The sequence below is a fragment of the Mirounga angustirostris genome, unplaced genomic scaffold, assembly GCF_029215605.1.
Source record: "Mirounga angustirostris isolate CCGP_5_RB_7025 unplaced genomic scaffold, mMirAng1.0.hap1 SCAF_13, whole genome shotgun sequence".
Lineage (NCBI taxonomy): Eukaryota > Metazoa > Chordata > Mammalia > Carnivora > Phocidae > Mirounga > Mirounga angustirostris.
In genome coordinates, this window is record NW_026991721.1 from 337,311 (window position 1) to 353,768 (window position 16,458).

The 16,458-nt window shown below is 55.9% G+C and overlaps 2 protein-coding genes across 4 annotated transcripts in view; one reads left to right on the plus strand and one right to left on the minus strand.

Moving 5' to 3' along the window:
• Positions 1-11,954, minus strand: part of RNH1 (ribonuclease/angiogenin inhibitor 1) — a 12,766-nt gene extending 812 nt beyond the window's left edge. Inside the window, exons 1-8 of one of the 3 annotated variants that reach the window (XM_064575917.1) lie at positions 11,835-11,954; positions 4,792-4,897; positions 3,069-3,239; positions 2,413-2,583; positions 1,795-1,965; positions 1,533-1,703; positions 1,238-1,408; positions 760-930 (exon numbers count right to left, since the gene is read on the minus strand). In XM_064575917.1, coding sequence (XP_064431987.1) covers positions 760-930; positions 1,238-1,408; positions 1,533-1,703; positions 1,795-1,965; positions 2,413-2,583; positions 3,069-3,239; positions 4,792-4,877 — 1,112 coding nt within the window. In that variant the 5' untranslated portion in view covers positions 4,878-4,897; positions 11,835-11,954. Of the gene's footprint in view, positions 1-759; positions 931-1,237; positions 1,409-1,532; positions 1,704-1,794; positions 1,966-2,412; positions 2,584-3,068; positions 3,240-4,791; positions 4,898-7,401; positions 7,545-11,834 lie in introns of those variants that run through there. The other 2 variants (XM_064575919.1, XM_064575918.1) reach the window with 2 other exon arrangements.
• LOC123857911 (uncharacterized) overlaps positions 11,433-16,458 on the plus strand; it is a 21,510-nt gene continuing 16,484 nt past the window's right edge. The window contains exon 1 of the mRNA XM_064575914.1: positions 11,433-11,793. Within this exon, the coding sequence (XP_064431984.1) occupies positions 11,554-11,793 (240 nt within the window). The 5' untranslated portion in view covers positions 11,433-11,553. The remainder of the gene's footprint in view (positions 11,794-16,458) is intronic.

Below are 16,458 nucleotides of genomic sequence, written 5' to 3' on the forward strand. Positions count from 1 at the left end.
CTTAGGGCCACAACCTCCCTGGGCTGGGGGGGGCACCAGAGAGCCTCATCCAAGCCCTCGCTTCCTAACCACTGTGTGCTGGGAGCTGGCTGGGTGGGTGGGAGCTGCCAAGGAGGCAACCAGAGGCCAAAGGCGCAGGGACACAGGTATGGGGTGCACAGAGGGTGTGGGGTGCACAGAGGGTCGGGGCCTCCAGAGTGAGGACAACGGAGAAGGGCAGGCTCAGTGCCGCTGCCTGTGCCCTGATCCTCCACCTGCACCCACGCCCCATCCAGCATGGCCAGGCATCCCCAGAAACAGCAGTGAGAAGCAGAGACAAAAAGACGCAGAAAACAAAAACAAAACGTGACATTAGAAACGAACGGCTGAGGCGGCGGGCTGCAGGCCGTAAGAACAGAAACTCAGGAGGAAAGAGAATGGTGCGTCAGGCCGCCGGGCCCTGAGACCCAGCAGTGGGTTCCTGAGTGCTCCACAAGTAAAAACGAGATTAGAAAATCCCTCAAAGGCACACCACTTTAGTGCAACCAAGCGTCCAGCCCAGTAAAGGAACCAGGACCCACACGAGGCGAAGAACACGGGCCTGCCGGACCCAGCAGAGCAGCGTGCAGCAGAGACCAGCGGGCGAGTTCTGGGAAGTACTAGAGATGGCAGGAGGGGGGGGGGGTCCTGGGAGGTGCCCCCGCACGGACCCGTCAGACTGAGCGCCTGGCCAGCATGGTGCCGCCCCGCACACACGTGCCGTCCCTCGGGCACGCTCACCAGAGCACCTGCAGCGTGGTGCCAGGCTGACTCAGGCCCTGGCAGAGCTCCTGGAGGCCAGAGTCCCCCAGCTTGTTGTTACTCAGCCGAAGCTCCACGAGGTGCTTGTTTTGGGTCAGCATCGTGCTGAAGTGCTGGCAGCTCGCAGCCGTGAAGCTGCAGGACTTCACCCTGGGCGAGACAGACAGGACCGGGGCCTGACTGGGGCCCACACCTCTGGGTGCTCTCGGAGGCCCCTGTGGACCTGAGCATGAACCCCCCAACCCCTGCCCCCCAAAGACACCCAGCACCTCCCCCACCCCTTTGCAGAGGCACCTGCATCTCGAAGGCCCCGCACCCCCGACTTGCCCTGAGGCACCGAAGCTGCCCTGGCCCCGGGCCTTGGGGCCCCAGCAGCACCCGCGTCCACGGGCTGCCCTCGGGCCCCGGCTCGGCACAGGCCCAGCCTCCCGCTGGCCACCGCCTGGACCACACTCACCACAGGGACTGCAGCCGGCAGCCAGGCTCCCGCAGGCTGTCACAGAGCAGCCGGGCACCCTCATCCCCCAGCGCATTGCCCGCCAGGCTCATCTCCTTCAGGCTCTCCTTGGCCCCGAGGACGCGGCACAGGTCTCTGCAGCCCGCGGTGGTGATGTCACAGTCCCAGAGCCTGCAGGGCCGGGGACCCGTCACCACAGGGCCCCCCGAGGCGACACGGCCGACCTTCTCAGACACCCCCCAGCTGCCCGCTGAGGCCGGGGCCCTCTGCAGGAGCAGGGCGGGTGCTGACTCACCACAGGACCCTGATCTGGCAGCTGGGGTGCAGCAGGCTGGGGCACAGTGTGGCGATGCCCTGGTCGCCCAGCTTGTTGTCACCCAGGTCCAGCTCCTGCAACGAGGGCTTGGAGGCCACGACACCACACAGGTCCTCACAGCTGGCCGACGTGAGGCCGCAGTTCTCCAGCCTGGAGGCACAGGAGGGCCGGCTGGGCTGGGGAGCCCCTGCGCGCCCCCCACCCCGACCACGGACCCTCCCCAGGCAGGCCCAGCGCTTACTTGAGCGCCTCCAGCTGGCAGGCAGAGTCCACCAGGCCCCGACACAGCACCCGCACACCAGCCTCACCGACCTCGTTGTTGCTCAGCACGAGCTCCCTGAAGTGCCGCTTGGCCCTGAGCGCCGAGGCCAGGGCCTCACAGCTGGCGGCCGTCAGGTTGCAGTACTCTAGCCTGGGGGTGGGCAGGTGTCAGGACCTCCGTCCGGTCTCCTCTCCTGCCCCGGGCTGCAGGGCCTGTGAGACTGGAGGGCTGCTGGGCAGGGACAGCACAGCAGTAGCGAAGGGCCATCTCCTGGGAGCGTGGGTGCTCCAAGCCTCCTGGAAGCCAGCCACTGACCCCGAGCCCCACCCCACACCTGGGATGCACCAGACCTGGGAGAAAGAGGCCAGACTCCCCTCCTGCATCGCTGAGCCCATCGGCTCTTGATGAGGGGTTACAGGCCAGCTCTCAGCTCGGGGCCACAGCCCCAGCATCACACAGGACGAGGATCTGCAGGTCTGTGAGAGCCCCTTCCTGAAAGCTCCCCGCAGCTAACGTGCTGGGGCAGGGGCTCCCCCAAAACCAGAGGGATGGGGGTGCAGGGCTAGGGGTGGCCTGGGTGGCAGATCACACACTCACTGAAGCTTCTCAAGGTTGCACAGGGGGTCCAGGAGTCCTCTGCACAGCAGCTGCAGGCCCGCATCCTCCAGCGGGTTGTCACTGAGCTGCAACTCCCGCAGGGTGGGCAGGGAGCGCAGCACATCAGGTAGGACCCCACAGCCAGCCTTGGTTAGGCAGCAGTTCTGGAGGCTGGAGCACACCCACGCTGGCCATCAGCAGGGTCCCTGTCAGCTGTGGCCCCCATGCAAACTGCCCTCTGTCCTCAGGAGCCCCCACTACCCCTGAATCCCTGGGGAGCCCACCAAGCTCGGCCTTGTAAAAGAGGGCTTGCTCCTCCTCCTCCGGACAGGGCTCTGGGGTCTCCAGGCCAAGGACAGAGAGCAGGAGGGGCTACTCAGATGCACCACAAGGCCCAGAGGAAGCTGGGCCATGAGCCCAGGAATGACAGGCAGGGCTGGCAGGAGCACACCCCCCACAGGGGAACAGGGGCCTAGGACGAGGCAGGAAGGGACCCCACGCTCCAGGACCTTTGGCTGAAGCCCAGACACCTGCTGCTGCCTCCGGCCCACCCACAGCTGCCTGCAAGCCCCAGTTCCCCGCACTGTCCAAGTAGGTTCAGACCTGAGCCTAGGGCCGGGCAAGCACCTGGGACCACGTGGATCACCCAGGCTCACCTGAGCTTCTGGATCTTGCAGGTGGGGCTCTGCAGGCCCTGGAGCACCAGGTGCACACCGGCATCACCCAGCTCGTTGGTGCGAAGGCTCAGCTCGGTCAGGGAGGGGTTGGCTTGGAGGGCAGAGCTGATATCCTTGCACCGCACCTCCGTGAGGCCACAGTCATCCAGCCTGTGGAGGGGACACGTGGTCATTTCACACAGCAGGTCCTGGCCCATTAGTGGAACTCAACGTGGGGGGGGAGGTCACAACCAAGACATTTAAAAAATGAAACAGGGGGGCTCCTGGCTGGCTCAGTCAGAGGAGCATGCAACTCTTGATCTCAGGGTGGTGAGTTCAAGCCCCACACTGGACATAGAGATTACTTAAAAAAATAAATAAAAAAAGAAACAGAGAAGTGTATGGATCATCTCACGATGCTTTTGTTGCAGGCCCTGGCACATCTACAGATGCACGTCTGGGGCCCCGTGCTCTCTGCGCCTTCCTGTGGGGCACACAGTCAGCACATGAAAGCTCCTGTCTATCTCTAGAGAAAAACCAAACCAAGGAAGTGCTGGGAAAAGGACACAGCACCTCAGAGGGACACAACCGGAGGGGCTCACCAAGATGGGCATGCACAATGCTGATTGTAACCCAGGATCAAGGCTGCCACAATTAGGGAAACAACCAACAAATACAGGTGGGAGAAAAGCCACCTCTTGCTCACAAGAGAATGATAATAGATAAATGTGGAAGGAATGAAGAAATTAAAAATCCCAGTTAGGCAAAGGCCCAATAACAACTGTTCTGGCAAGATCCACCGATGAATGACAAAATCAGTAGGCAAAGGTTTGAGCAGTCTTAAGGCACCTCACCCAAAATATTTATCAATTACCAAGAGAAAACAGTGACTTTAGAGTGGAGAACAGGTGGTCATGGTGACCGTTAGGGGTGACCCCATGGTGCCATAGCAATCGACAGGATACAATATGCCAGGCAGACACCACAGCATTTGTGTATTCCCACGAAAAACCTGTGTCTCAGCCATGACATCTCCAGAGCCTGAGAGGACTCAAGAGTCAGATGACCAAGGACAAGGAGGGACAGAGGGACCATCACAGGGAAGGGGCCAAGGAGATGTGAAGTTAAATGCCTCAAGCGGGATCCTGCACAGAGCCAGGCACAGGGAAAGGACACAAGGGGAAGAACTGGTGATGTCCGAGTCCAGGCAGCCATGGGGGGGGGGAGGGGCTCTTCGTTTTCCTGTCTAACTCTTTATAAACCTACAACTATTTCAGGTAAGTAAAAAAGAGAAAAAGTAAGCAGGCACTCATCTCCTGCTTATACACCCTGGGGAACCTGTGGGTTTGAGAAGCTCAACAACAAAACCCAGTCTTGACTCCCAGCAGGGGCAGTGGATGGGCAGCGAGCGCCTCCCACTCCCACAGGAAAGAGACAGGCTGCTCTGCCCACCTGCCCTCAGAGCCTCCAGGCCACCTCCTGCCCCTGCAGCCTGAGCCAAGAAAGGTTTACATTTTCAAATAGTGGGAAGAAAGTACAGTAACATCTCATGCCATGTGAAAATCATATAAAATTTACACTGTGAGTCCAGAATCCCAGTGCTCTGGGAGCACACCCAGCCCACTCGTGGGTGGTGGCCGAAGGCTGCAGAGCCACGGCAGTGAGGTGGAGAGCCTGCCTGCTAACCCCCGCACACACACACACCAACAGGGCTGTTTTCTACCTGACCACCTCGTACTGCTGGATCAGAGGCAGGAGCTCCGTCCACCGGGCATCACTCAGCTGCTGACACTGGATGTCGAGATTCATGGTTCGAGGCGAAGTGTTTTCTAGGTAGAAGGCAGAGCGGGGAGAACATCTTAGCCAAACTCTCTCAACCTTTGATAGGCCAGAGAGCCAGAAGACGGAAAAAAGTCCTAATAGGACCCCCAAGGGTGGGGGTTGGGGGGTTGATGTTTCAGAAGCCACAGCCTCTCCCTGGCCAGTGCCCTTCTCCACCTCAGCCTCCAGGAGCAAAAATGGGGGCAAGCAAGGGGAGGCTGCACCCACTGGGCTCCCCTGACAAAGGGCACCACAGACCACAGAGCTTGGGGACACAGCTGTGGGAATGGAGGCAGCCCCACCTCTTGGTCTCCTGCACTTAGCCTTTATGGGCCCCTCCTACCCAGGAGAGCCAGGACCAGTGCTGGCCATCTGAAGCCCCTTCCTCTCACTTGCCTGGGTGACACCACAGTGTAGAGACCCAAGCAAGTGGAGCACAAGGACCAGCAACCTGAGGAGTGCCACAGCCCCACCTGGCCAGAGAGCCCCCCACCTGGCATCTGAGGAGCATGGACCTGAGCGGCTTGTGAGAACCCGAGGCCTCACCACCCTGAGGCAGCTGGCGGGGAGGACAGGGGCCTGTGGTGAGCTAACAGTTCTTCAAGGGGCACCAGCAACAGGTGCCCTGGAAAGGGCTGAGGAGGTAAAGTGGGGACCCCAGGCCCACTGCCTGCACTCTGGGGGTGCACTCATGGGTGGCCACTCAGGGTGCCTATGTCCACAATCCCTTTCTGGGGGCTGGGAACTCCAAACAGGCCAGGACACATCCTCTGCCCCACCGTGGGTCAGCCCAGGCCCACACAGAAATCAGGCAGGACTTTGGCAAATGAGTCTTGCATGGGAAGTCACAGGCCCTGAAACACCTCACCAGGAACAGCACAGAGCTTGAAGAAATGATTAACTGTCTACTGATACCAGAGTTTTGGGTGGGCGCTGACTGCACTGGGATATTCCTGAGGCCCTGAAGGTGGGGGCCAGCAGAAGAGAGCATCCTGCTGGGATGGAGACAGGGAAGGGAGCGGGTTTCATTCAAGCGCAATCAGAAAGCCCAAGAAGGATTCACACCTGGAAGTAATGCCATTCAGCTGCCCTTTAGAAAGGTCAGGACAAACAGGATGACTCAACCCCATGTGAGGCTCCTGGTTCTGTGAAACCCCAGTTTCCTAGAAATACTGCCTCGTTTGTGTTCCTGTTCCTGGCCGTGCCTAGCAGGGCCTGGCCTTGCTGAAGAAGTGAGGACTCCCCGCCTGGACCCAGGCCAGTTCAGAGCCTACAGCCAGTCCGGGACTGCCAGTAAAGGCTCTGAGTGCCAGCCAGCAGGCAAGATTCACGTGTGCACATCCTAACTGATGAGCCAGCCGAAAACACTGAGGGGAGGAGGTCTCGGTAACTGGCCCTGTCACACAACCAACAAAAGGAGGAACCCAGAGTCCGCCCAGCCCACTGCCCCGGCCACGTGAGCAAAAACCAGACCCGCCCCAGCAGCGCCAAGGGTGTGGTCAGTAAATCCCCTCCTCAAGAATCCTTAGTCATCAAAAAAAAAAAAAGAATCCTTAGTCATCATCACTGGAGAAGGGGACTGGGAGGGGCGAGGTCAGAGGGACCCTCTCTCCCAATCCAGTCTGACATCTGGGGGCTGGGCTCTCCCGAGGTGATCTGAGGTTGAGAACGAGAACGAGAACGAGAACGAGAACGAGAACGGGAGGGCGCCTGGGTGGCTCAGTTGGTTAAGCGACTGCCTTCTGCTCAGGTCATGATCCCAGGGTCCTAGGATCGAGTCCCGCATCGGGCTCCCGGCTCAGCGGGGAGCCTGCTTCTCCCTCTGACCCTATCCCCTCTCATGCTGTTTCTCTCTCTCTCTCTCTCTCAAATAATAAATAATAAAATAAAATTAAAAAAAAAAAACGAGAACGGGAAACCCGAACGGAGCAACTGAGCGCACCCCTCCCCCACCCCACGGCTTGACCAGACCCTGGGGGAACCTCTTGGTTGGTCCTTGGGACTTGGGGGACACTTCTTAACCTCTATGGGTCACGGATCCCTTCGAGAACCCCATGAAAACTGATAACGCCCCCCAAAGACGCCGTGTCTCACTGCTTCTCCCCGAGTCAGGACCCCCACCAGTTGGGCTGCTCCCTAGGGTCCCAACAGGACACTTAATGCTTTCACGTGTGAGAACAGGCCAGTCGCAGGGCCGCGCCCAGGGGACAGGAGCAGGGGGGCGGCGCCCTCGGCCTGGGCCCACCGGGCCGAACTGGAAGACAGGGGCGCGTCCCGGGCCCACTGAGCCCCAAGCCAGGCAGCCGCGGACGCCGCGGTTACCTGCGCGAGGCGCGGGGGCCGGCCGGGGGTGCCCCGGGGTCCGCGCGAGACCGCCCGGGGCCGTCACCGCCCTCCGTGCGCACCGGAGGTTGCGCCTGCGTCCCAGGCCCGCGCGGAGTGCCTCGCGCGCAGGGACCCCCACCCCCGCTCGCCGTGCCGCTTCCCCGCACCCTGGCGCTGCGCAACTCACCTGCCGCCGAGCCTCCGCTCCCGTCGGGCCAGGGGTGCGGTCCGCCCCACGTCCCGGGGCGGGGCCACGCGCTGGGGCTGGCCGCAGGCGGGGCGATGGGCCTGGCGGCGGCCCGCCACCAACGCAGAGGACCGGGGTGGCCCGCCCGCGCCCCGCGCCCCTAGTCCTCCCCCAGGGCACATTAGCCGCACCCCTGGGCAGTGTCTTTGAAGGAAGCAGGTGCTCCGCAAGCAAATCTTAACTCAAGCACTCGCATTGCAAGAGAGGGAAAGCCCGACTGTCAGGGCTTACCCGGCAACACCGGCTAGCACAACCCGCTAGCACAACCATCACTGGCGGGGAGAGACCTTCGAGGGCCCCTTGTTAAGTGTTGTAAACATGCGGGACAAGACGCCCTGACGGGGGCCTGGGAGCTTTCGGCATCGCTCTGCCGACTAGGTCACCTGTCCCGTGTGCACGGGCTGACGTTGTCTACTGACTTGTACGCTCGTTGTTAGAGCAGCGATGCTGGATGCGTTCTCATCACACACGCATTCGCTACTTCAACCAAGGCCTACCCAACACCTACAGACTGCCAAACACTATGCCCGGCGCTTGGGCTACATTGGCGAGCAAAGCAGAGCGAAGGTCTCAGGCCCCACAGAGCTCACAGTCCAACGTGGGGAATGCATGAAATCAAAAAGTAAATTAATAGCATTTAGACTGTGGAGAGTGCAAGGCGGAGGATAACGCAGGATAAAAATGAGTCAGGGCGGAGTCAGGGAGTCTCCTCCCCAGTGCCAGCAGGCCTCCGGTGGATGTGGCAGGCTGGGAGGAAGGTGCCTTGGAGTTCAGTTTCACAAACACGGGTGCTCGCGGCAGACCTGGCGTAACCTTTGTGACCACCAGAGGGCAGCACAGTAGGGGTGGGGGACGAGGGGGCTGGGGGGTAGTAGGTTCTTTGGGGAAATTGAGAGTTATTCAATTTGGGGAGAATATTTGGCTGGGCCAGTCCTTGCTTGGGTGGCTTGCTGGGCACCAATGGACAAGAGGGTCTGGGCCACCAGCACGGGGCCAAGGGTCCCAAAGAACCCAGTGGATTGAGAGACACGGGCCAAGGCAGAGGCAACCACCCCTCCGTAAGCTCCCTCAGAGCAGGTCTAGTGGTCAGGTTGACAAGTCATCAAGTGAAGGCAGTGAGCAGCTCTCTTCCACCTTGATGCAGGAAAATGAGGGTGGCGCTGGGTTTCTGGCAGAAGCTACTGAAGCCTGAGGGTGGTTGAGAATGAAGCAGAGGGGTGAGGGTGGAGAGCTCCAACCAACTCTCACATGATTTGTCTTCTTCAGGTAAACACCCAGAAACAGAATTGCTGGATTGTAGCTCCATAGTTTTCCACCGTGGCTGCACCAATTTTCATCCCCACCAACAGTGCATAAGGGTTCCCTCTGCTCCACATCCACACCAACACGTGTTGTCGTGTTGACTTTAGCCATCCTGACAGGTGTGAAGTGATGACTCATTGTGGTTTTGATTTGTATTTCCCTGATTATGAGTGATGATTAGCATCTTTTCATGTGTCTGTTGGACATCTGTATGCCTTTGGAGAAATGTCTGTTCAGGTCCTTTGCCCATTTTTTTTCAACTTTTAAAAGACTTATTGGGGTGCCTGGGTGGCTCAGTAGTTAAGCGTCTGCCTTCGGCTAAGGTCGTGATCCCAGGGTCCTGGGATCGAGCCCCGCACTAGGCTCCTTGCTCAGCGGGAAGCATGCTTCTCCCTCTCCCACTCCCCCTGCTTGTGTTCCCTCTCTGTCTCTCTGCCAAATAAATCTTTTTTAAAAAAAAGGTTTATTTATTTAGAAAGTGAACACGAGGACGGGGGTGAGGGTGGGGCAGAGAATCTCAAGCAGACTCCACGAATGCAGAGCCTGATGTGGGGCTCGATCCCACAACTTAACCGACTCACCACCCAGGCACCCCTCCTCTACGCATTTTTAATGATTACTTGTTTTGGGTTTTTTGGTTTTTTTTGGTGTTGTGTTGTATGAGTTCCTTATATATTTCAGATATTAACCCCTTATTAGGTGTGTCATTTGCAAGTATCTTCTCCCATTCCATAGGTTGCCCTCTCATTTTGTTGATGGCTTCCTTTGCTGTAAAACATGATTTTTACCACATGAGCAGTATGTGCTCTTTATAGAAAAACCAGACGAGGGGCACCTAGGTGACTCAGTCTTTAAGCGTCTGCCTTCGGCTCAGGCCATGATCCTGGGGTCCTGGGATCCAGGCCCGCACTGGGCTCCCTGCTCAGCGGGAAGCCTGCTTCTCCCTCTCCCACTCCCCCTGCTGTGTTCCCTCTCGCTCTCTGTCAAATAAATAAACAAACAAACAAAAAAAAAGATAGAAATAAAATGGAAAGCCCTAGCGTGCCCACCTTCCAGACACAAAGCTCTGACATCTGTATATGTGCTCCTACTCCTCTGTACGCACAATACACATTTTTTTAAAAAATAAGAAATATTAGGAATGGTAGGCAGAATAATGATCAAAGATGATTATGTCTGAATCCCTACCTTACATGGCAAAGGGGTCTTTGCAGATGTGACTAAGTTAAAGGTTTTGAGATGGGGAGATGGTCTTGAATTACTTGGGTAGGCCCAAAGTAGTCATGAGAGTCCTTACAGAAGGGAGGCAAAAGGGTCAAAATCAGAGATGGGACAATGGAAGCAGAGGTTGGAGTGTCTGGGCTTTGAAGATGGAGGAAGGAAGTCTCCACAAGCTGGAAAAGGCTAAGAAGCAGATTCTCCCCTGGAAACTCTGGAAGGAACCAGGCCTATGGATACTTTAACTCCCTAATGCCCATTTCCCACTTCTGATCTCAAGAGAACTGTAAAATAAGAAATCTGTGACAGCGTGTTACAACAGCAGCAGGAAACTAATGCATTATGAGCTGCTGTATGTTTCACCTCAGAATAGTTATGTATACAATGTATAATGAATATACAAGTACACTAATCAATATGTAACAGTCTAACTTTGTAAAACATTTATGTGTTTTTAAAGATTTTATTTATTTGGGCGCCTGGGTGGCTCAGTCGGTTAAGCGACTGCCTTCGGCTCAGGTCATGATCCTGGAGTCCCGGGATCGAGTCCCGCATCGGGCTACCTGCTCGGCAGGGAGTCTGCTTCTCCCTCTCCCGCTCCCCCCTCTTGTGCTCTCTCTCTCTCTCACTCTCTCTCAAATAAATAAATAAAATCCTTAAAAAAAAAGATAAAAAAGATTTTATTTATTTGACAGAGAGCGAGCACACAAGCAGGCGGAGCAGCAGGCAGAGGGAGAGGGACAAGCAGACTCCCCGCTGAGCAGGGAGCCCGATGCAGTACTCCATCCCAGGACCCTGAGCTGAAACCAAGAGTCAGACGCTTAACCCACTGAGCCACCCAGGCGCCCCACACAGTCTAATTTTTAATGGCCACATCATGAAACTGTCTGAACATAGCCAGTTTACGCAACCAATTTCTATAGATTGACATTTAGACTGCTTTCAGATTTTTCTGGCTTTACAGCATATTCTCCCACGTGGTTATCTTCCTGGTACACCACCCAAGAGGGGGGCTTGCCTGGTTCTGAGGTCCTTCCAAGACACTGCCCACCTGCCGACCGGAAACGCTGCAAAGTCCACCAGCTTTGTCCACACTCCCGTGTCCCCATACCTGCGAGCCAGTTATGCCAGCCCAATAATGCAAAGTGCCTGGGCTCCCCTTTTAAATTTCAGCCAATTCCCCCCGAGGTGCTGTCCCATTTACGTTTTTGTCGTCCCCACGTGATTTGTCCATCCAGCTCTCCCCAGGGTTCTCGGGTGCCCAGACTCGGGCAGAGCTGCCGGGAGCGGAGACGGCTATGCCCAAGGCCCAGCATCCTGTGCGGTGACCCGGGAAAGTCCTCTCTGCCAGGGCTGTCCTCCCGGGGTGGGGGGGGCTGTTCTTTGGGGAACAGCGGTCGAGGGTTACTCAACTTGGGGTAAAATGTCGGCTTAGCCAGCCCTTACTCGTGTACTTGCTGGGCGCCAAAAGACCAAGGGATCAGACCGAACCTCCAGGACGTATGGGGAGAACCACCAAGACGCAGACCACGCAGGCGCGCACCCAGTACCCCCAGCGCAGGGACTCCCAGCATGCCCCGGGAAGCAGGCCGGCGGCAGGTGCGCACGCGCGAGGGCGCAGTTGGACGCCCTGACGTCACCGGCACGCGCCGACTTCCAGCCCCGACGCGCTTCCCCCCCCACTCCTCCTCCCGCCGTACCCCGCTACCCCTGCGCCTGCATCCCGCTCTCCAGTGTCGCTTCAAGAGCGCGCGTTTATCCCGGGCAGCATGGCCGCAGGAGCGCCCGGCGCGCGTCCACAGGCGGGCGCCGGTAAGAGCGGACCCCAGGCACGGACCGCAGGAGTCACTGACCTCCAGACCACGGACTGGGAGAGGGAGGGTCCACGCCCGACAGTGGCGGGGCCTGGCGGGGTGCGGTCTTGCTGCCGCGTCGGGACGGGCGGTGGGGCGGGGCCTGGGCGTCGGGGGCGGGGCCTCTCGTGGGCGGACGCAGGCTCTGCGGGGCGGGGCCTGAGTGTTGTGGGCGGGGCCTTGCGTCGGGGCGGAGCCTCGCTTCGGGAGCGGGGCCTCGCATGGGGCGGAGCGGTGGTCCCGGTGCGGCCCTCCCGGTGTCCCGCCTGGCAGGTGTGCCTGGGACGTCCGGCCCAGGCGGTAGCATTAACGTGACGGGGCTGGGGGCTCGGTTCGGCGACTTGGGGCAAAGTCTGGGGCTGGACATGCTGCACAGCGGGACTCTGCGGAGCACCGACTACTTGGTAGAGCTGGCAGGAGGCATAGGTAGATAGACACAAAGATGAAAGCGCTATTCATTAAGGCAACGTTCGTAATCAATGGACAATGGTTCCTTTATCTATCATTGTCAGAAACTTAATAATTCTGTCTCAATGCATTCACTCAATAAATATTTCTTGTGTAACGCCTCTGTGCCCGCTGTGTTGTAGGTGCTGAGGATTCCACACTGAGCCGAGCAGGCAGAAATCCTGGTGGGGGGAAGCCTGGGAGGGGGAGGCCGGGCCTGGGAGGAGGGACCAGGAGCTGAGGGGCGTGGCCCGTGTCCCCCGAGGGAACGAGTGGTGCTCAGCGAGGATGGGAAATGGAAAGCTGGGTCCTGAGGAGGGGAAGAAGGGTCCGGGAGGAGCAGTAAGGAGCAAGGTACCTGTCCTCCAGGAGCGCCAGTTCCTGCTGCAGCAAAAGGGGTGGGGGGGTGCTTCAGAAAGAAATGGCTTTTCCGGGCGCCTGGGTGGCTCAGTCGGTAGGGCGACTGCCTTCGGCTTAGGTCATGATCCCGGAGTCCCTGGATCGAGTCCCGCATCGGGCTCCCTGCTCGGCGGGGGGTCTGCTTCTCCCTCTGACCCTCCCCCCTCTCGTGCGCCCTCTGTCTCAAATAAATAAATAAAATCTTAAAAAAAGAAAAGAAAAGAAATGGCTTTTCCTGAGAACTTACTTCTTCAAGTGCTGAAGTTTTATTTTAACAACTTTAATAGAAACTGTTTAATTATACTGTTCACTTGCCGTGAATCATTGACTGTGATTAACTTTTCTAAAATTAATTTGCACACACTTTGGGAGACCTTCTGTGGGCCAGCACCACTGCAGGTGCCTGGGAGGAAGAAGGGGCAAGCCAGGCCGAGCTTGCAGCCTGGAGCCACAGGTGGGGCAACGCAGAGGTCACGGGTACCCTCCGGGTATCACACAGCTGGTTGTTCAGAGGAGGGAGAAGAAACCACCATCAACTGTTTCTGCTGAAATACAGTGATGCTTTTGTGGCATCTTAAAGTGTGCCTGCTGCCTGATGCGCCCAGTCTTGCTGTCCCTGTTTTAGTTCATTTCTTTGTGTTTATTTTTTTTTTAAGATTTTATTTATTTATTTGACAGAGAGAGAGAGAACACAAGTAACCAGAGAAGCAGGCTCTCCACTGAGCAGGGAGCCCGACGCAGGGCTCGATCCCAGGACTCTGGGATCATGACCTGAGCTGAAGGCAGCCGCCTAACCGACTGAGCCACCCAGGCACCCCTCATTTCTTTGTGTTTAATGGGAAATACTATCAAAGGCTGTTGGAATTGTGCCTAAAGTGAGTAAATGTCTGAGCACCGATTGGAAATGTTCTTACACAAATAAACATTATGAACTTTGGTACATAAACATTATGACTTATATTTTGGGTGCTTATCAACAAGTAAGTTGTGGGCTTTGCAAGTAAGGGAACTACATGCCAGAGCTGATCGTTAGATTGTATTAAACTGCTCTTCTGGTGGTCTTTAAAGGAGATGGTTGAGCACAGGGCCTGGAACCAGCTGACCTGGGGTGACCTTTCCCTGTGATGACCAGCTTGGTCATTTTCATCTGGACACTAGCACCACCCAATCCCTCCCCCTGGGCACTGAGGATTCTCTGACACAATGCAGGTAAATGCTCACCTGAGCTCCAAATATTGTTTATGCAAGTGTATGCTGCAAAAACAAGGCACTTTGAGTTGGAATCTGAGTGTGAGGTTTAGAATTCATCACAGGACACCAGAAGGGCTCCACTGGGCTGACTCTGGGACTGGCTTCCTTGCCTACCAAAAGAGTTACATTTTTTGGAAAGCTGCTAAAGTGGTCTACTTTCATTTTATTCTTTTCTGTGCCATAACCTATTAGATTTGTTTCCCGAAATTCTTGATAAAGAGAACTATTTAAAACAAACGCTTCGCCCTGAGGCTGTTTGGTCCCCTTTGTGACATCCCATAGGGATGTGAGGACTTGTCTGCTGTGAGAATCCGTGAGGAACATGAGGGAAGGTGCTTGTCGACTTTGAGACACCCTATGAAGCCGAGCATGAAGGTTACCACCATACATGTGGCTGAACCCTCTCCCAGACAGTACGTGGGCCACAAGGCAGGCTGCGTGGGATTCACAGGAACTTATGTCTTTATTTTGGAGCTCGCCTGATTCTCCCAGTTATGTCATTTTTTTTTTAAGATTTTATTTAATTATTTGTCAGAGAGAGAAGGAGACAGAGAGCATAAGCAGGGGGAGCTGCAGACAGAGGGAGAAGCAGGCTCCCCGCTGAGCAGGGAGCCGGATGTGGGGCTTGATCCCAGGACCCTGGGATCATGACCTGAGCCGAAGGCAGACGCTTAACGACTGAGCCACCCAGGCGCCCCATCTTTATCTTTATTTTTAAACTTAGTTCAGCTGATGTGGGATTTGGGATTTTTGGTATATAGAAGTACTCCCCCCACCCAGTTTCACATTGTCCCCTCCCAGAGGGGACCACTCTTGCTCATTTCCAGTGTTCATTCTGTCTTCTCGATCCAGCCCCTTCCCACCTGCCCCATAGGCTTCAGTCCCCACCAAACTACATGTTTTCTGAAATAGCCTTTGGATTCGTTTTGCCTTTTCCTCAATGCCTGTTGCAGCATCCCAACATAGAGGGTCTCAGGAAACAGGAACGGGGGGGCCAAGGAGAGAAACCCCAGTATATGTTTGTGAGATGCTGCCCAGGTGTATCTTTGGGTGGAGTCCCTGTTCCTATTCTGCTTCTGTAAATATATTCCTTTAAAAAATAATCTTGTTTATTGAAATGTAAGGCGCATACAGAAAATGCTCATAGTGAATATAGAGAGCACATTGGATTTTCCCCAACAACCCCTCAGGTGAAATAGAACCCATTTAGGATGGAGTAGCAAGTGTTTGAGGATTAGCTTGATCGGTGGCTGCTCTGAGTTTGTGTGAGTGGTTATGTAAGTGATAGTTTGTAACTTACACCAGAGATGACCAGATGGGTTTTGTCCTAAGGTTTGGAATGTAGAGTGCCCTCTAATTTATGGGCTAAGTTCTGTCATTTGGCAGGAGGAAGTTCACACGGGGGCAGGTATAGGGGAACTTTTGCATACCCTTTTCAGGCTCAGGGTCCTTGGCACAAGTGAGAAGGGTTTGGCTTTAAGTTGCTGGTTTCAGTCATACAGTGAGGAAGCAGCCAGTCAAGGGAACAGCGTGTGCTTTGGGAGTCCTGTGACCTGTGCTGGCACGGTGGTCTCAGCGCAGGGATGACATTCTTTCCCCTCCTGCATGTGAACATTGCAAAGATTAGACATTCCTATAGGACCCCTGGTCAGACACACCAGCCTGCCCACAGGAGCTGGTGAGGACAGCTGCGCACAGCCTTGCAGTAGTGGGCACCAGAGGCCTTGGTCAGCTACCTTGGTGAGGCCAGGGGAGCCACTTTGTGCAGGAGATACTTGAGCTCACATGGTATGGAGGAAAGCACGTGCAAAGGCAGAGGGGTTTAAAAAACCCTCTTCTTGGGCGCCTGGGTGGCTCAGTTGGTTACGCGACTGCCTTCGGCTCAGGTCATGATCCTGGAGTCCCGGGATCGAGTCCCGCATCGGGCTCCCCGCTCGGCGGGGAGTCTGCTTCTCCCTCTGACCCTCCTCCCTCTCATGCTCTCTCTGTCTCATTCTTTCTCTCTCAAATAAATAAATAAAAATCTTTAAAAAAAAACAAAAAAAAACCAACCCTCTTCTTATCTCTACTTCCACAGGCCACCCAGGCGCCCTCTGAAGAAGTTTTGACGTCATGGATTCTATTTCCGTAGTAGTTCTAGAACCATTCAGATTTTTCTATTTCTTTCCATGATGGTTTTTGTAATACAAATGTCAGTCATGTCAGGTTTGTGAATCTTTGGTTAAAATCTACATCTTTGGGGCACCTGGGTGGCTCAGCTGGTTAATCGTCTTCTTTCGGCTCAGGTTATGATCCCAGGGTCCCGGGATTGAGTCCTGCATCCGGCTCCCTGCTTAGCGGGGAGCCTGCTTCTCCCTCTCCCTCTGCCTCTCTCTCTTCAAATAAATAAAAATATAAAATCTACATCTTTGGTGGATTCTTTTGTCTTGTCAACTATTTTAAGAGAGGAATATTGACTCTCTAGCCACAGTTGTGTTTCTCCTTTCAGTTATGTTAGGTTTGTGCTTTTCTATTTCTAGACTATGTC